The sequence below is a fragment of the Equus quagga genome, chromosome 19, assembly GCF_021613505.1.
Source record: "Equus quagga isolate Etosha38 chromosome 19, UCLA_HA_Equagga_1.0, whole genome shotgun sequence".
NCBI lineage: Eukaryota > Metazoa > Chordata > Mammalia > Perissodactyla > Equidae > Equus > Equus quagga.
The window spans coordinates 20,541,771-20,561,774 of record NC_060285.1 but is presented as its reverse complement, the minus strand read 5'-3'; the positions used below and the strand labels follow the sequence as shown (position 1 = coordinate 20,561,774).

Sequence of the window (20,004 nt, the reverse complement as noted above, 5' to 3'; positions counted from 1 at the left end):
ACAAATATAACATAATATCTATGTTTTTAAAAAACATATTGTCATCTTCCAGTAGTTGAAAAAGAAAAGTACTTATTCCAGTGATGCCATCTTCTATCAAAACTTTGTTGGAATGCCTTTTTAGAATTGCTTTAAACTACAGCTCATTTTCTGTAGTTTCTTCGGTGCTAATTCAGAATTGCTGTCTTTGAAGGATGGATTTGATTTTCAGAGAAAGTCAAAGTCATTTGGAGCCAGGTCTAATAAAGAGTAGTAATAAACATGAAATATCACATTTTTAGTAAAGAAAACGTCTCATTCTCTTAAAATACCTATAAATTGACTCTCAAGACAATTTCAAAGGAATCCACATAATTCATAAATTATCAATCTTTATGCATAAATTTTATATATAATTCAAAAGCCAAGTATAAAACTAATTTAGATACATAAGTTCTGATATGTTTGGAAAAATTAATTTGTCACTTTTTGAGGTGTTTTGTCAGTTGACCTCAGTACACTACTCTGAGTAAGATGCTTAGGAATACTTGTTGCTTGACCATGGATGATAAAATAGAGCACTAGCTGGAATGTGAGTAACACTAAAGAAAATAAGATTTAATGAGGATCAATGTCCACATTAAAGAATATTTTACTAAGAAATAATTGATTACATGTTTAAAGGAAGATAAGAAATCAAACACTATGGGTAAGAAGTAGTTGATTTAAACTCTTAAGCTGGTGGTTTTCCACCCTTTTAGTAGCAGATTTTCTATAGGTTTTATATATAAAATCTATAGGTTTTCTATAGATTTTATAATAAAGTCTATAGGACCATAATATAGATAAAAGCACTATTTTATTAGTTTAAATTTTTATAATTTATTACTATGTACTATACATAGTATTTTATTATGTATAGAATATTATAGTATAGTATTATTACTGTAGTTTTATATTAAGTTCTAATTTATATCATGTAAACTTAAAAAATAAGAATAAGGCTGTTTTAATGAACACATTTAAATTGGTGGCTATAGATTTACTGTCTTAATACCAAATTTATTTCACTACTTTGTTTAGAATAAGCAGTGCTGAGAGAATCCTGATTCACATGGATAAAAATGTTAATGGCTGGATCGTACAGTGTTACAAAAGAGGGCATTTGCAGTCTAAATGCAAAAAAAAGGGCAGGGAGGGTGTTTGTACAGAGAGAATCCAGGGCAGAATTAAACTGTTCCTAATCAGTGATTAAGGTATTTTGTAAAATTGGCAGGTTAAGCTTTATTTCAGTATCTGCACAAAGATATGTTAACTTAGCAATCCAAGTGTTGATGGCCTTCAGCATGGTAAAATTTGGTACAGAATAAATCATTTTGTTACTTTTTAATGGTTATTAGTTCAAAATGTGTGTGTATATAAAATTGGAATCAAGTATCTGTGACACTGTATTACCTCTGTGTAACCCTAGGGCTCTGTGGATGTTTGAAAAGCATAGCTAAGGTCTATATACTCCTTTAAACCATACACTACATCATAGTCTTCTTTAGGTCTCTAGTTCCTAGCACAAAATAGATGTTCAGAAAATGTTTGCATTGTCGTAAATGAAATGTTAAAATATGATGCTGATTTTCTGCTTTATCCCTTAGGGCACCAGTGTCTTGTCACCTGGACTCCACATAGGGATAATTATTATACTGGCAATAATGATCTATAAAAAGTCAGCAACTAATGTGTTTGAAAAGCATCCTTGTCTTTATACCCTAATGTTTGGCTGCGTCTTTGCTAAAGTCTCACAAAAATTGGTGGTAAGAAATTCTTTTAATTTACGATTCATGGTGTAAATAATGTACTTAGTCCTCAAACATAAAAGTGGAAACTATTTCATACAATGGGTAGGTTTTTTGTGATGTTATCATCATAATAAATAGTTAGCTATTTGTGCCCCTGTGAATGAGTTAATGTTATATTCGGGGAGACAGACTCTTACTTTATAGTAAGTTCTTTTAATTATTTGTTTAGTTATGATTATCAATTATAACTTTCTGATACCAAGGATTTTAAATATTGGAAACTTTAATAAGCTACCCAGTCATGAATTTGACAAGTTTTAAATTCAGTATTCCCATATCAAATGTGAGATTAAGTGGTGTCTTTATCCTTATTTGTCTTAATAGTGAATTAAAGTTATAATTAATTGTCCTGAAAATAAAAGCTGAAACATTTAAAGTTTAATAATGAAATTTTTTTTTTTATTCTTTTTTATAGATAGCTCACATGACCAAAAGTGAACTGTTTCTTCAAGACACTGTCTTTTTTGGCCCAGGTCTTTTATTTTTAGACCAGTACTTTAATAATTTTGTAGATGAATATATTATTCTATGGATAGCAATGGTAAGTTCTTTTCTGCTAGGATTTTTATTTATTTCTAACAGATATCAGATAACACTATGCTTGAGTCCTTTCAATGAGATATCAGGTGGCCTCACTCTCTGGTCTATACAGTAAATGTTTCTGAACATTTAAATTACTTCTTTTAAGCAGTGAATTGTTTTTTATTGTATGTAGAAATGGCCCACATATCTGGAGATCAGGCTTTCAACAACTTAAATCCTTAAAAACACGACTATATACTTTAAAAATAACTATATCTTTCTCCCTCCCCAAAAACAGTGTAAAGATGTCAAAAATCAGTTCACTCTGCCCAAAGGACTACAAACAGTAGTGTCTTTTACTTAATCAAGCTTGTTAGAATTATTCCCAGCTCATAGCAGGTAACAGGCAAATTAGAGTTAGTGTTAGCAAAGGTAGGCACTTATTGCATCAAGAACAGTCAGCTAATATTGAGGAAACGAAATGGAACAGACAATACTATCATGTAAAAGATTCTGGGACCATTTTGTGCTAGAAGTAAGCAACCCTATATATCTGTATGGCCCTTGAGGATAGTACATAATTTATATTAATAAAGATGACTCATCAAGCAAAAGTTTAATCTTCGTTGATTATATCCTGCTTATGAAAGTGATGTGGATAATACATATATTAATTTCTATTCAAAATGATTATAAAATATAGTTATGGTGCTTAAGAGAGAAGCTTTAGCCCTCTGAGGAAAAGAAAATCAGTGTTGGTAATACCTTAATCACAAAAGTGGATAAAGGAAGCATTAAATTTTTTATTTTATTGAGACATTTTCTTTATGCTTTGTCTTCAACTATTGGTTGTTCTGAACAATTTTGCTATATTTTTCTCTACTTCTGGACCTCACTGGCCTTCACTAAATTGTTAGTGATATATAAACACATATTAAAGTGCACTTAAAGAAACCCTGCAGTGAATTTTTTGATAATTTCTGTAATATTACACTTTTTGTAAGATTTAGGCATTAAAAAAACTATTTGTTCTGTGCATCGACCACTGGAATACATCTGGTGATCCTTTATAATAAGCTAGGTTCTATAGTATTATACTTTTTTTGGAGTAAATTAATAACTTAGTATCCATTCCTGGTCCATTCAGAAGTCTTCCCTTCTTCAAATGGTAGTGAGATGTAAATCATAATCCTTGAAAGTTTTTCAGGCAATATTCTAAAAAGTACTTGAAAATCAAAACGATTTCCTTCAATTTGCTATCAACTGTAAGTATTTTTAGGGCTCCAAAACAACCTAAATTTAAGAAATAGGGGGTGATTATTCAAAATACCTGAAAATTCAATGTAGGGTTTCTTTTAGTGAACTTAAATATGTATTACAAATGGAATTAACATAATTAAAATGTCAGGTGTTAAAAGTTCAAGCACTATTTTGTACTGAGTGAGTTGGCCTCCAGTGGTGGAGATTATGGTAAGGAATAATCAAAGTGGTGGAGATTATGGTGAGAAAATCACATTCAATTTTTCTTTAAAACACTATGTAGACCATAAATAAAAACAACAATAACATTATGTGGAGCAAACAAAACATATGTGCCCTTTGGCATCCTTAGGGAAAAGATTCTTGCTTCAGAGAGAAAAGGGTCAGGTGGAGCTTTTCCCCAATGGGTGAGAATTCTCTCTCCACGACAGAGCTTTGAGGCTCCTTTTTCTGAAAGGAAGCATTTGTCCCTGGTCTCTGGGAAAGTTTTTAAATAGTGTGCCTTCCTCCTTAATTTTGTATACAACACAATTTTGTATATGCCTCCCCTCAACTATAGTGTCTTTTCCAGGCCTTTACTTTCTAAAACTAGTCTCAAAGGAATAAGAAATGTATATGATGGAATGATTTCATTATAATGACTGATAGCTTCTTCTAGTAGAAAATTTGTGGCTTTGTTGCACAGCAGAAAATTGAAAAAATGTGGAGTCAGAAGACTTGAGTTTGAGTTCTGTTACTTTCCAGCTTTTGTATTTTAGTCTAGGCCTTTTACCACCCTGAGCTGCAGTTTCTATAACTGTGAAATACCCTACATATCCCAGAGGACTATAGTGAAGTTCAAATATGAGATATATGAAAGTACTCTAAAATGTAATATTTTCAGTGAAGAATTTTAGGTTAAGGGTTGAGATTTGTTAGAAAAACAGCTGCTGCATCAGAAAAGATAGACCATAATCCATTTTGTATTTTCTTTTTTGGTTCTAAAGGTCATTTCTTCATTTGATATGATGATGTACTTTAGTGCTTTGTGCCTGCAAATTTCAAGACATCTTCATCTAAATATCTTCAAGACTTCATGTCATCAAGCACCTGAACAGGTTCACAAGCATATTGACTAATAGCCCAAGGAAAAGAGGAGAAGCAGTTAGGGGAACCTATGAGTGAAGGAAATCCCCCTTTGCAGGAGGCTAGTATACTATCAAATAAGGATATATTTGAATATAAAACATTAAGTCTTGTAGATTCCATTATGCGTATTTCAGTTGTGAAGCTCCCATTGTGTATCAACATTTCTGATCACAGGTATTATCAGAGTAATACAATCTATAAGTTAAATTAGAAACAAAACCAAAGAAAGAAATTTCAGTTTTCTGAGGATAAGAAAGTGAACCATTGTAGTTTAAATAGCAGTCTTTTTGTCTCAGAAATTCTTATCAGACACTTGGGGTTTTCATTGACAAAGGATTAAATAAAAATTCAGGACTTAAAGTATTTTAGCCATCTTGAGGGTGGTGCTTACTTTGCTGAAAATTGACAAGTGAGTTCATAATACTGTATAAGTACATGGATTGTAATACTGTAATTATTGAGTCAAATGATGTTATAGGAAATGATTTTTTTATTAGCCATCTTTCAAAAGAGGTATGTTAATTATTATCGTATAAAAGGAAATACTTGCTTAGCATACCAACTAAAATTTAAAACGGCTACTGGAATTTTCTATAATTTTTATTTAGTAAGAGGAATGTGTCTTACCAATTCAGAAAAACAAATGAATTTTTACAGTGAGGGTAACTTATTCCTTGGTATTCTGAGTTAAAATTTCATTGTCACAAAAAAGTGGACATTAAACATTCCTTTTTATGAAAGGTAAAACAGTGGCTAAAGCACAGTTAACACATAAGAAAATTAATAATTTATGAGAACATGGCAAAAATATCTTCTCTTTAGCATATCAGCCAAAGTTACTTCAAGTATACATTGACTCATATGAGGTAAAAAGGGGATAAAATAAGTATCAGTTATTTAACCGCCAAGTACATTATGTACTGATTCTTATCTTTCCACTCTCACTTAAAAATATTTATATTGCTCATTATGAGTAACAAAACTATCACAAGGATCTTTGGTGATCCAAATCCTCAGACTCCCATCTTACCCTATTGTTAATTTTATACAACAGTTCTGTAGACCAGAAGCCATATGATGGTTGAATCTTAAACAAGAAAAAGGCATATTGAAAAAACAGTGAAAGCTGATATTTCTTAAAAGGAAAAAATCTACACTTATGTGAATTAAGTACACAAAAATTACTCCAGAATACTTATTTTGCCTCTGCAACTATTGGCCAAATAAGGACTGTGTTAGAAGTTTGAATAGCACTTAAGATTTATATTCCAACATATTCTTTGGCTTAAAAAGGAAATCCTTTACAAAATGCAAAAATTTAGGAAGTAAACTGTCCCTTAATGTCAGATATTCGTTAATGGTGGAGGACTAATTTCTTCCTGTATAAGTTATCACAGTCAGAAAAAGAGAATCGGTATGGTCTTGTTTTTAAAAACTTGGAAAACCTTAAAACTAAGATAAAGGTGGATTATAGAGCAAAAATTAGAATTTGAAACATGGAAAAACAGGAGAAAATCACTCCTCTCCTCCTAATGGGCATATTTTTTGTTTTGAATGATCAATTCAGTGAAAGCAATTTTAGCAAAACATAGTAAGTTTAACTGACTTATTTCAAATAAATGCTGAAACAATTTAATATTTATTAAATCAAGTGTTTCATATGTTATTCTGTATTTAAAAATGCACATTTTAAAAGACAAGGTATAAGAATTACCTGTTCAAGTTTGGAAACGAATGTAAAATCAAACTTCCATATATTTACTGAATATTAAAACTGGAAAACAAAATATTCTAGGTAATTTATCTTTAAAGACAGATACAAAGTACTTAAACCATAAGTAATTAGGTATGTTAATGACATGCTCCTAATCATTATGAAGCGCATGTGTCATTTAATTGTGGACCAAGCCCAATTAAATGGCATTGTGATGTCTTTGTGGAAATGACATATTCACAAATCCGTGTCTTAAAACTGATATTTATATATCTTGTTCAGTTGTCTTATTGGTTTTAACAGGTTAGTTTATTCCAGAACACATATTTAAGTTGCTTTTAATAAATTTCATAGGTCAAGAGTAGATTTTCTTTTGAAATCTTATTTTTATTAGAATTGGCTGTGTAACTTAATGGGTATATACAAAAAGATATACATATAAAATAGATTTTGTATTTTTTGCTTAAAGAAGAACAATGTAACCTTCTGTATTGTGCTTTCTACCTTTTGGGACTGATACAGATACACTGAAGCCAAAACCTTAAGTTAAATCATCTTTATTGCTAAAAGTTAATTGATAAGTATTAGAAAAATTCACTATTACTTTTAAAGAGCTGAAAGCTTGGTACATATAATTTAGGAATAACTTCATATTTTATACAGAGGTTAACAGATAGAGGGATCTTGCAATTGAGCTGATGATTAACACCATATAATATTTTAAACTACAATTTTTAAACCACTCTAAAGACTTACATGCCTCTTACTTAATGTTATAATTGTATCATATTACTTAGGTTCAAGTTCTTCCTTCAAAGAGTCATCAGAATAACATGGATTGAAGAGACTTTCGAACACTTGCCATCTCTTGCTGCTGCTGTTACGTGAAAGGAGATATTAAACATTTGTTTAATTTTTAGATAAGTGTTATACATATTTCAGCAAATAAAATATTTCAATGCTTACATTATCCTTATTTTTTCAATTGTAAATACAACTTACAGTTTCCATCATAATTTTCTTTTGCAACATAGCCATTTCTTTTCTAAGTTCATTTTGTGCACCAGTAAGTAGATTATCATGATTCTTCTCCAAGTCTTCCATACTCTAAAACACAAAAGGCTAGTTCAGTTACAAACCAGCACTTTTCATCTTAGGTTCTAAACTTGTACAATTAATTTTCAAAATTAGGAACTTTTTAATATTCAAATAATGTGTATTATGTATTTCAAATAAAAATATTCTAATACATGAAAACCAAAATACCCACTAAAGGAATAAAAAAATGTCAGACATGAATCAACATTATTATAGGAAGTAAAACAGTAGTATACTTTGCTCAAAACAATGAGTTAATGAACGGTTAAGGTCAAAATAGAATAAAAAAGAAAAAGACTAATTCCCATGTCTATAAATTCCATAATTTTGAAAATTTCTAATGATCTTTCTAAATATCAGGTTGTACTCCACTTATTATGACTAATAGTGTGATGTGAATTCATTAGAAGGAATAAAATGATCTATAGTATACCTCTTTGTTCAATTTATGAAAAACAAAAATTGTTATAAATATTTACTATTCATCAAACAATTAGTGATTCTAATGCTTTCTATGTAAAAGGTACTATGTTAAATGCTGTGGTGAAATTAAAAAATAGTAATACATGATCACTCCCTTATTCCAGTGAGAAGAAACATAGAAACAAAAATAACAAAAAATTTTATAATAGCAATGGAAACACAACTTGCTGTGGCTATGAAACAGAAAATGGGGATTGATTTGAATTTAGTTGGCAAAAAAATAAGATTTCAATAAATAAAAAGGAGTTAAAAGTATTCTAGGGCAAGAGTATAAGGAAAAGCATGGAAGTGTCTAGTGAGTGAGTTCAGAGAAAGCAATTATGTGGAGAGGTGGGAGTAATGGATGAATGTAGTAATTGAAGCATAAAAAGAGGATCACATTATGGAGGGGATCTTGAATACCTAAGAATTTAAGAATGAGGAGCTACTGACAGTTTTTCAGGAGGGAAGAGATAATGTTTTAGGAAGATAATATGGTAGACCTCTGAAGGATGGGTTGGAGAACAGAGAAATCAGTTAAGAATCTTAATAGTCTAAGCAAAGAATGACAAGGTTCTGAACTAGGGCAGTAGCAGTGGGAATTGAAAGAAAGAAAGAACCATTGCAGAGGTAGAAATTACAGGATGTGAAGAATAAGGAAGATGGAGGAGTCAAATATAATACTAAAGTTCCTACTCTAAGTGGCAACATTTAGTGATAACAATTAGAAGGAATATTTTCTAGTACTCTATTAAACCTTCACACCAATTAAATGGTTTTCAGGGAGCATTAGAACAAGCTGATTGGAAACACTTTAAAAAATAACTTTTGTGTTCATATATATTATTTTACAAGTTCTTTAAAAAGATTTGTTTTAGGGGCCAGCCCTGTGGCCTAGTGGTTAAGTTCAGCACATTCCGTTTTGGTGGCCTGGGTTCAGTTCCCAAACACAGACCTACACCACCTGTCAGTGGCCATGCTGTGGCAGTGACTCACATACAAAAGGAAAACTGGCACAGATGTTAGCTCAGGGTGAATCTTCCTCAGCAAAAAAAAAAAAAAATTATTTTAAAACTATTTTTCTAGTTTACTCAGAGCATCCCAATTCCTTTAGAAGAATGACATTTTAACATGTATTTGAGATTATCTAAAAGAAACGCCCATCAAAAAAAAAGTATATGCAGGATTCCAATGAACTCCTATGAATATTTACTAAAAAATATGTATCTGCATGAACAAGAGGTCAATGCCACAGACCACAATTTGCTAATATGCATATGTGTCAGTAGATAATTCTCAATCCACAAATTTTTGATCCTCATCTGGCTTTTTTTCATTCTATTATATCTCTGGGCCAGTTGGCATATAAAGCCATTTTTAGTCACTGTAATAATTCTAAAAGCAAATATGCTATTAAGTACATAACACATTTGAAAATTTAAAAGAACATCAATTTCAATTGGATACTTTCTTTTTAGCAAACACTGCAGATACAAAAACAAGTAAAAGATTACCTAGAAATGATTTCTGGACTTTCTATTTTCAGTTGAACAGAGAACTATCACTAAAGTATTAATAAAGTATGAATTGTATGTACATTTTTAGGTAAAATTCCTAATTTACCATTTCCTGTTTTCAATAATCCTCACAAAAATATTAGAATCCTAAAATAAAAATACATTTAGCACTTAAATAAAAAACAATGAATTCAAAATGGAAAGAATCTAAAATGTATAAGTAAAGTGTTTTTCTCTTAAACTTAGAAAGAAAAACTTATTTTCTACTTCCATATATAAATTATGTTTTATAAGAATGTATTGTGTTACCAAATACAACAGACCTTTATGAACTGCTCATATAACTGTCTAATTGTTTTCAGTCTCTGGCTCTGAACAATTCTAGATTGTTGAAAAACCTTTTGTTGCTGTCGAAACATATTCTACAAATGTAAAAGAAAAAATTATGTGATAACAATTTGGGTAAAATTTTAAATTTAGCAAAAAATAATCTACATCAAACTTAATAGTTTTAAAATCAATAAACATTCTCTCTTAATAAGTATTATGACCAAGTTTAAATAATTTGTGTTCAATCCTAATATACAACATTAATATAATAATCCTACCAGTCATTGATAGGAAATCTCAACAATACTCTAAACATGTCTTACTTCTTCATGCTTTCAATATCAACACAGATGATCCTTCCAATAATGCTAGTCTTTCAGTTCCCTGGCCTACTTTCCAATGATTTCTGTCCTCCACTCTACTTTAGCCATTCACTTACACATACCTATATGCTAGATTTTTTCCTTACCAATAACTATAACCTCTACATAGTATTAATAATAGCAAACTTCATATTAACTATATGTTAGATACTACTCTGAACTCTTTTAAATAAACTGATATATGAACTCATTTAATCCTCTAAACAACTCTATGAGATAGGTACTTATTATCCCCCTTTCAAAGATGTGGAAACTGAGGCATAAAGATAAAAAATTTTTTCCATGGTTTCACAGCCAGCATTTGGTCAAACCAGAAGGTGATTTCTAATAGGATGTCTCCAGAATCCAGGCTCTAACCATTGTTCTATACAGTTTCTCCATATATCCCACTATTCAACCACTACTTCCCTACATTCTAGCTCACTCTCATTAGTACTACAGCTCAATAATCTCTATCAAGACCTAAAATACATTCATCCTACCTACACTTTTTACTGTCTCCTATCCCTATTTCCATGTCCTCACTTTCCTCTTTCCCACCTTAAATTCCATAATCAATCATAATCATTTTTCCAGTGCATTCCTTTGCTCCCTTCTTACTCTGTCTTGCTTGTTTGGCTAAACCCCAACCAACCCTGGAAAATCCAACTCCCCAGTCACTCTGCCTGCATCCCTGTAGCTGGTCATAATTGGAGAAAACCCCACAACTATGCTGACAGGTCTCACTTTAAATCACAATCGCTATGATCACTAGCCTAAACTGGACCCTGAATGCTGCTTGGCAATTCTATTTCCCCATTCACTGGCCCACCCTCAGGAAAGTATGTTATACCTTCTCATTTGACCTCAAAAGGCAACATCTTTTCCACCATCAGATGACCTCAATTATTTACTAAAGAAATAGAAGCAATCCAAAGAGAACTTTTAGTCTTCCATCACCATATCTACCCACCCACCTACATCCACCTGTGCTCGTCTGCTCTACCTTCTCTCTCGTGTTCTCTGCTAAGGCCAACTTCTTTACCTATCCCATCCATTCTCAAGAATTCAGCAACTGTCCCCCTCTTTCCATTATTTTTCATTTTTCTCTCAAATTATTCCTATCAGCACACAAACATGCTGCTCTTTCTCCATTCTTAAACAAAAACAAAATACATACTATTCCTTTTCTATTTAGGCTACCACCCCATTTCTTTATTTCTCATTCTCTCATACTCATTCCAATCAGCTTTTTGCACTCACTATTCCACCAGAATCATTTGGAGCAAGAACACCAATGACCTCTACATTGCCAAATCCACCTTATTTGGCCTATAAGCAGCATATGACAAAGTTAAGCCTCTCCCCTTCTTATAAGGCTTCAGTTAGAGTGGTTTCCTTTCTACCTATTAGGCCACTTATTCTCAGTCTCCTCTACTGGTTTTCCCTCATCTTCTAAAATTCGAAACTCTGAAGTACTTACTCCAGGGCTCGGTCCTTAGACTTCTCTTTTACATTTACAATCACTCTTTTGGTGATCTCATCCAATCTCATGGCTTAAATGCTGTCTTTATGTTAAGAATTTCCAACTTTGTATGTTCAACCCATACCTTTTTCCTGAACTCCAGACTTACATACCAATGGCCCACTCAATATCTCCCCTTGACTGTTTCAAATGAATCTTTAATGTTTCCAAAACTGAGCTGATCACCTAACTCAAAATTATTTGATATGAACACTACCTTAGCTCTTAGATAAGAAATGTATGATAATTTTACAAACAATGAAAGTATGAAATAAAAGGACAGTTAATGTAGTTAAATAATATATGGGTAGGGCTGACTTCCACCTCCCAGAGAGATGAGCAGGTAACACAAGTCTGGCCATTAAGAGTAAACCATGTTTTCACCATAATGACTGGTTCAGGTATGGGCAAATGCTCCAAACTACATCAGTGATATTCCTCCAGAGGACTTTTCTGCCAGAGTTATTAAGAAAGACCATCTTAGTCCACTGAGGATACTAAACTTATAATAAATCTAGGATTGCAAGAAGCTATCTTGCTTACCACACTGAGAGAGCCTACTAAGAACTGGAGACAGAGCCCAGATGACACTACATGAGCAATCCTTCCCTAGCCCCATTCAGCTATGCCTTAAGCTAAACTACCCCTGGACTTCTTTTATGTAAACCAATAATCCTTCTTTTGTACTGTGACAAATTTCTGTCACTTGGAACTCCAAGAATCCCAAGCAATATAAGAAGCAAAGACCAACAGCTTTTATGAGTATTGTATGTGCCTGTACTTCTCTGGTTTACCACCCAGCAAGACCAAAACCCATAGCCAGCAATGGGTAATGAAACCTGGCTGAGTTCCATGGGTCTACTACAAGGCTAGGCTCTCCATTCCTACTTGACACTTGGTTATAGTAGATAAATTATAAAGCTAAGCAGGATACTAACAGCTAGTTTTTCTTCCTGTTCCCCAGCTTTCTGCACATCTATATCCCATTGCTGAAACAAAGTCAGAAACTGCTGAGAATATTCTTGGTTAAGCTTCTGCCTGTAAAACATAATAATGAATATTGTCACATTTTATACCAATATGGAAAAATATTCAAAACAAAGTTGATTTGACATAATTTATACTATATAATAAAAGAAGGAAATAATAACACCTTAAATTTTCAGATGTGAAACCAAGAAGTAAAATTATGATTTATGCTGATTCCAGAAGTATTTATTTTCCTAACCAGCTAAAAGAAAAGCCCTTTCACATACTTTAGCTCTTGAAAACTAAGAAAGTTTTATTTTATAAATTTTCCAGAAAGGTCCATTTTATCTCCAAGCAGTTTATTTTTCATTTTTCCTACTGTATATAGGTTCTGATATGATAAACAGATTCAATAAGGTTATTATATTTATCATATAAGATTTCCAAATAGAAATATTTCACTTAATTTTTCCCCACTTTGGTACAACGATTTTGTACGAAACAATAGTTAACTCACTTCGGCTAAAATATACAAATTATTTACAATATAAGATTGACCTTTTTCTACATTGTTTAACAGTTAACTAACACAAGACGAACGGTTTCTATGACATTTACTTTTTACTCAGCTAGTGTATTTCTAGAATGAATATAAATTACCTTTATAGCAAAAAAACTCAATTGTTACTTAAAAGGAGAAATAGGTAATCTGCACTGATTTCTAGGAAATATGTAGCAAGTCTATGAAGGAGTAAAATTACAGGGCTAAAGGACTTAAGAGAAAAATCAAGCCAAATATGGTTTTTACTAGAGACCTCAATAAATAGAAGATAATAGTATTTTTCATAATTTGCACCAATGAATACTAAGAAATGATACAAATGTTGTGGCTGTGAACAAACCAATGACCTTACCTTTGTTCTTGTTGGGTTTTCCAAACATGTTCAATTTTCTGGTTACTGGTTTTGAGAGAAGACTTAGTATACATTTCTAGTCTTTTTCTCTTGGCACAAAGAGCCTTGTTAATGTCAGCTATATTGAAAATAAATATTCATTAAAATTTAATGTTGAGGAAAATTATTTTGTTCCCACATATTCAAATTAATATGAGTAAAGTTTGTTCAACAGTTTTGAAAAGACATTTAAAATTAAATTTTAAAACAGACATATTGTCAAAAAGCAAGATTATTTGCTTACTTTTTTCCTAAGAAAACTTTTAGTTATTGGTATCCCAATTCTAATTTTCCTACTTCAGATAATTTTTTAAATTAGAGATGATTAAAAAGAGCTAATACAGGCCGGCCCGGTGGTGCAGCGGTTAAGTGCGCACGTTCTGCTTCGGCGGCCTGGGGTTTGCTGGTTCAGATCCCGGGTACGGACATGGCACGGCATGGCACGCCATGCTGTAGCAGGCATCCCACGTATAAAGTAGAGGAAGATGGGCATGGATGTTAGCTCAGGGCCAGTGTTCCTCCGCAAAAAGAGGAGGATTAGCAGCAGTTAGCTCAGAGCTAATCTTCCTCAAAAAAAAATTTTTTTAATTAAAAATAAATAATAAAAAGAGCTAATAAATGAAAAAAGGGTCTCAAGGACAGACTTTAACTTCCTCATGAGAAAACACTAAAAAAGGCTAAATTTTTCTAAATTTATAAAATACTCTCCAACTGAAAGAACACATTTAGATGAATTATTTAGATGAATTATTGTTAGAACTCATTATAGGAAACACACAGAACTATTTTTAAAAAGAATCAAAAAAGGATAAAAATAGTTAAAGAATAAGAAAATTAGTTTTAAAAAATTTAGTCAGTGATACTCTTAAATATATTTTATTACTAAAAGAGACAAAGACTAAACATACAAAAATCTTAAGTAAATATCTAGATAAATTCATTCAAGAACCCTTTGGGAAACTTTCATGGAGCCTTTTATATGACATTTTTAACCATAAGCACTGCACTTCATAAAATTTTTAATTCTTCAAATAATTCTTTGCTAAACACATGCATATGGATCTACCATCAATAGTTATTTTTCAGTAATCATGATGGAGCTGCATTATATAAGTATTTTATATTTCCAATATTCATCTGTAATAATAAATTTATAAGACAGATTACAAAACAAGCATTTTGCCACTGCCAAATAGAGCAAAGCCTTCAAAAAAGACTTGATTCTATGAATAATCCATAGAGAGGAGCCAAATATTGACTCCTTTTTAAGAGTACTATCCCCACCACAGTTAATGTAACTCATATTTGACATACCATTTAAAGTTTATGAACTTTTTATCTGATTACACTAGCTAGCAAGGTTATCTTTAGTTCTCAACTACATAGTTTGACAATGTAAAAATAACAATAAAGAGTTATTTTAAAGGCTTCCATTTACACTGCCCCTCCCAAAGAAAAGAACACAGGAATGTCTTAAAAAATAACTAAATTGAGAAAATGAAAAACTGACATATATACAGATATGTATGTGTGTTTGTATCACTTAGTCCATGAAACAGTTCGTGAAAATCCATACAAAGAAGGGTAGAGATTTTTCCCATCCATTTTTGTTCTAAAATTCCACAGTTCATTAAATTCACACATGTATAAAATAAAAGCACTATTCTTACCATTGTTAGTACCATTCTCACTCGACATCAACAATTGGAAAAGGTTAAGTAAGGAAATTTATGAAGCTGAATCACACATACTTATGCAAAATTTTATACACAAGAACAAGGCATTAAACAACACTCTTGTAGTCCACTGATTAACATTTCCCATTATACAAATTATATGGTTTAAAACAATTTTCTTTAAATACAACTATCTCCTAAAACCTACCTCCAAATCTTTCCAGCATATTCTGTACTTCACCCCTGTGAAGAAATTACATTAAAAAACTTTAAGGATCCATAAAATATCATAGTTGTTTTGGAAGAAATCACACACCCAGTATTTTACATACAATACTTGTTGGACAACCAAAACAGACTTTTCTTGAAGTATTTTATCTAAGAGGCAAAAATTATTTTCAGCACATTACCCCACATCTTCAGCTACTCCTGCAGAAGTCCTTTTCTTCCCATGCTTATCAATTACTGGAGTCTTCCCTGCATTGACAATAAAAAATATTTTTGAAATTAAGTATGCTATTGTGGTAGTTTTTAATGGAGGAATATCTTAATTTTGACGCGGTTCAGGCTTTTCGCCAACATAAGTTTTTAAAGCAGACATTTAAATGCAATACTTGCTCTGCAGGTTAGATGGAATTAAATCAGGATCGAGGACCATTTTATAGGAACAATTTGCCAAGTCTTCCCATGTTAGTGTCATAATAAGACACGTACTATTTATCAGACATTTTGGGAGTAATGACTGCAAGGGCAAGAGATGCTATGTAAGCTTCTCTAACTCCAAATGATAAACATGAAGTACATGAAAATGCTTTTCAAACAAAGTTTTATTATACTCTAAAATGTAGCGGGTTCAAAACAAACGAACTGCAGGACGTGGACACTGTCCCACAATAGTGGACATACAGTACCTTCAGTAACCTCTTCCTCTGAACCACTCAGAATTTTTTTATCATCTTTTTCAAAGTCATAGGCTCTTATAATCTGATCCTCCATTGATGTCTTCCCAGACTTCCCGGCACGTTTTCTTCCAGAGGGCACCATATTTGGACGTGCTCTGACTTTAAAAAAATAAATCTGTCAAGCCTTCCGAATCCAAAGACAGTATTTAAATAAACTGGCAAATTTCAAAAGTAGATATCAAATAAAGATGATCTCAGCTGAACCATATGTTAGGCGTCTCCCCATTTATCTTGTTGGCCCAAAAGCTAACCAAGAAGACACCGAGCGCGTGAACCCAGATCCCAGGGGTGCCGGGACGGAGAGTTCGCACCCGGGGACCCGGCGATCTGAACTTCAGATGGGCCAGAGTCCCGCTAAATTGGGGCAAATGGAGTTTGTGGATTTTCAGTCACCAAGTGAAATCGTAGCTGCTGACAGCTGGATCGTGAGCATGCCAAAAACAAGTGTACAGCCACACAAATATAAAACTACAACGCTCTGCCCCCCGTGCCTCGGAAAATTCACGGCCACTAAGATTTCCACCAAACACACCTGGAGGACAAGGGCCGAGGCGCCCCAGGAGGCGGGAATGGTTCCTGACGGGTTAGGGGCGGGCAGGAGGCAGAGACGCGCCCGCGAAGGCCCCTCTGCCCCGCCGTAAACCCGAGGGACGGCGACGCCCGCTCGCGGCCCTGCCCTCAGCGAGCTTCCTGGCCTTCACTTTCCTGTCAGAATGTCGGCGCCCCAGGGAGGGCCCACTAGGAAGATTATCCTCACCCTTCAAGAGTCGCCTCTGGCCCAACTCCCGCGCTGACAAACTCCTCCCCTCCTCACACCTGAAAAGAACCCCAGTGGCCGAGGACCACAGCGACAGGTCTCCCGACAGGTGGTCCACCCCTCCAGCCTCCCCCACCACAGCTCCTCACCTGACGTCCCCGCTTCGCAGCCGCGACGCTCCTCTCAGGCAACTCAGAATTCCCGGGGAGAAAAGCCAGTCTCGCCTGGCCCGGGAACGTCACTGATTGGCTGATTGCAGCACGCATGCGTGCAGCAGACCGCGGAGCTCCGCCCCCTGCTGACCCAGAGGACTTTGTGGGCCCTGGCTTGAGGCTAGGACGATTGAGCAGTGTTGCTTTCCACTTTCTTTGTTTAATTTGTTTTAAATTTTTATACTAGTTGAAAGTTACAAAAGAATACCTAAGTTATGAAACATGATGAACACACTACCTCATTTGTGAAGTAGAATTTTACCAAAAGGCATTGAATCTCCTCAGGAAGTCCTTTGCATGCCATCCCCCCCCCCCCTTCCCCATTCAGAGATTTTTTTTTAATTATCCTGAATTTTGTGTAAATCATTTACCCGGCTCATTTGCTAAGTTTTATTACCACGTATATGTGTCCTTAAACAACCTCACTTCGTTTTGTGTTTGGGCAGTACAAAAAACTGTACCATATTCTGTGTAGTATTCTGCCACTCACGTTTTTACTTATCATGTCACTAAGAGAATTTTTATTATTACATGTAGCCCCAGTTCTTTGATTTTCACTACTCTGTAATATTCCATTGTGGGGCACCCAGTGGCCGAGTGGTTAAGTTCAGGCGCTCCGGCTTCAGCGGCTGAGGGTTTCACTGGTTCACATCCTGGGCGGGGACATAGGACCACTCATGAAGCCAAGCTGAGGTAGCGTCCCATGTAGCACAACCGGGACCCACAACTAGAATACACAACAATGTATTGGGGGGTCTTTGGGGAGAAGAAGAAAAGAAAAAGATTGGCAACAGATGTTAGCTCAGCTGCCAATCTTTAAAAAAAAAAAAAAATTCCATTATGCTTCTATTCCACTATTTGTTTGATTTTCTTGTCCATGGACATGTGGGTTATTTTCAGATTTATATAAACAATGCTAGTATAAACACTCTAATCTCATACACTAAAGTTTTTAGAGTATCTAGGTGTGAAGTTGCTAGGTCATAGGCTGTAGGATATTCAGTAATGCCAAATTGGTTTCCACTTTATGCTCCCACCAACAGAATGAGTTCCCATTGTTCAATATACTCATCATCACTTGGTATAGTCAGATTTCTTAATTTCGCCACTCTAGTGGGTATAAAATATTTCTTTAGAGTCTTCTTTTATATTTCTCCAATAACTCCTAAGATTAAGCTCTTGTTATGCTTATTGGTCAGTTGCATTTCCTTTTCCTTAAAATGTCTATTTGAGTTTTTTGCTCGTTTTTTCTATTGGATAGTATGTGTTTTTTATGGATTTACAGGTCTTTATATATGCTAGATATTAATCTTTGTGACTGTTTTTCTGTATCTTTTAAAAGAAATGTATCTTTATCTTGAAGTCATAAAAACATAAAGATTTTAAGGTTTTACTTTCTATTTTTAAGTCCTTGTTCATCTAGAATTGATTTTTGTGCCTGGTTTCAGGTAGGACCCAATTACTTTTTTCTCCCTATGTGGACACCAATTTATTGAATAGTGCATGCTTTCCCTAAAACAGCTATGTCGTATGTCACGTTTCTATGTTTTAGAGACTGCTTCTCTAGCCTGTTCACTGGCCAGTTTGCCTATCCCTGTGCCAAAACCACAGTTTTCATCATTCCAGCTTTATTAAGCTTGGGTATTTAATAGTGCAAGTCTCTCACCTTATTTTTTTCTTCAGGAGTATCCTGTGTATTCTTGAACTTTTGCTTTTCAAGTCAGTTTTGGAATTCGTTTTCCAAGTTCCATGAAAAAAACCCTGGATTTTTATTGGAATTGCCATGAACCTATAGATCAATTTGCAGAAAACTGCTTCTTCCTATTCTTGAACATAGTATACTTTCCATTTATTTGGAACTTCTTTAATACCATTCAATAAAGTTAAATTTTTTTCTCTATGCAGGGTTTGTACTCTTATTAGATTTATTTATAAATAACTTATATTTCATTGCTATTTTGTTATAACTGTTGTCAGTATATAAAAATCCAATTGACTTCTGATATTGATCTTATTCTTATATCCAGCAACTCGCTAAACACTTTTATTACTTCTAATAATTTGTCTGTAAAATCTGGGGTTTTACAATCATACTGATACCAGCCCTGATATCAGTTCCCCTACATTAAAGCTAGCATATATGGGGTTAAGACCAAAGCACTCATCTCCTTTCCCTGCTTACTCCTTGACTTCCTGGCACCAGAATCCACTATGTGCCACGGAGGCAGACAACCCAGGACATCCTCCTGTGGATTCCCTTATCTTGCTATCCTCCTCTCTGTCAGCAGCCACACAAGGCCAAACCCAGGCTAGTGGAAAAGCACCAACTAACCAAACCATAGGCTCCCCCTCCCTACAAGCGGCTACATTCCTTACAACCTTTAAAACCCCTGGCCTCCCATCTTTCAAGGAGATGAGACAAACTTGAGGGGTCACTCTCATCTCCTGGCTGACATCACCAGAATTTAAAACTCTTTCTTTGCCATAAGCCTGGCATTCCAGTTTTTATTTGGCCCCTCTTGTGTGGCGGGTAAAGAATCTGTTTGTAGCCGGTAACGATATGATCTTGAATAATGGCGTTTTTCTTTCTTTCTTTCTAATTCTTAGGCTCTTTTTCTTTTTTTTTTTTTTAAAGATTTTATTTTTTCCTTTTTCTCCCCAAAGCCCCCCGGTACATAGTTGTGTATTCTTCGTTGTGGGTTCTTCTAGTTGTGGCATGTGGGAC

The 20,004-nt window shown here is 33.9% G+C and overlaps 2 protein-coding genes across 3 annotated transcripts in view; one reads left to right on the top strand and one right to left on the bottom strand.

Moving 5' to 3' along the window:
* CHPT1 (choline phosphotransferase 1) overlaps positions 1 to 7,421 on the top strand; it is a 30,962-nt gene extending 23,541 nt beyond the window's left edge. The window contains exons 6-9 of one of the 2 annotated variants that reach the window (XR_006886149.1): positions 1,629 to 1,787; positions 2,248 to 2,373; positions 4,601 to 4,800; positions 7,254 to 7,421. Coding sequence is in view for 1 of the 2 variants with exons in the window: in XM_046646376.1 (XP_046502332.1) it covers positions 1,629 to 1,787; positions 2,248 to 2,373; positions 4,601 to 4,711; positions 7,254 to 7,298 (441 nt within the window). In the remaining variant the exon portion in view is untranslated. The remainder of the gene's footprint in view (positions 1 to 1,628; positions 1,788 to 2,247; positions 2,374 to 4,600; positions 4,801 to 7,253) is intronic. The other variant, XM_046646376.1, reaches the window with a different exon arrangement.
* Positions 7,280 to 16,392, bottom strand: SYCP3 (synaptonemal complex protein 3). The gene is made up of 8 exons (XM_046646378.1): positions 16,260 to 16,392; positions 15,759 to 15,825; positions 15,557 to 15,591; positions 13,634 to 13,751; positions 12,689 to 12,788; positions 9,857 to 9,955; positions 7,459 to 7,563; positions 7,280 to 7,333 (listed from the first exon to the last, which is right to left on the bottom strand). The coding sequence occupies exons 1-8, from the start codon at positions 16,390 to 16,392 to the stop codon at positions 7,280 to 7,282; spliced, it is 711 nt and encodes a 236-aa protein (XP_046502334.1).
* Between the last annotated feature and the right edge of the window lie 3,612 nt (positions 16,393 to 20,004).

Excerpts from the sequence above, each read along its gene's own strand:
- SYCP3 (XM_046646378.1), bottom strand. The coding sequence starts at position 16,392 with ATGGTGCCCTCTGGAAGAAAACGTGCCGGGAAGTCTGGGAAGACATCA. Across the intron at positions 15,592-15,758 it reads GGAGTAGCTGAAGATGTGGG|GGGTGAAGTACAGAATATGC; the intron begins GTAATGTGCTGA and ends ATTTCTTCACAG. Across the intron at positions 9,956-12,688 it reads AACAGGAAGAAAAACTAGCT|AATATGTTTCGACAGCAACA; the intron begins GTTAGTATCCTG and ends TTACATTTGTAG.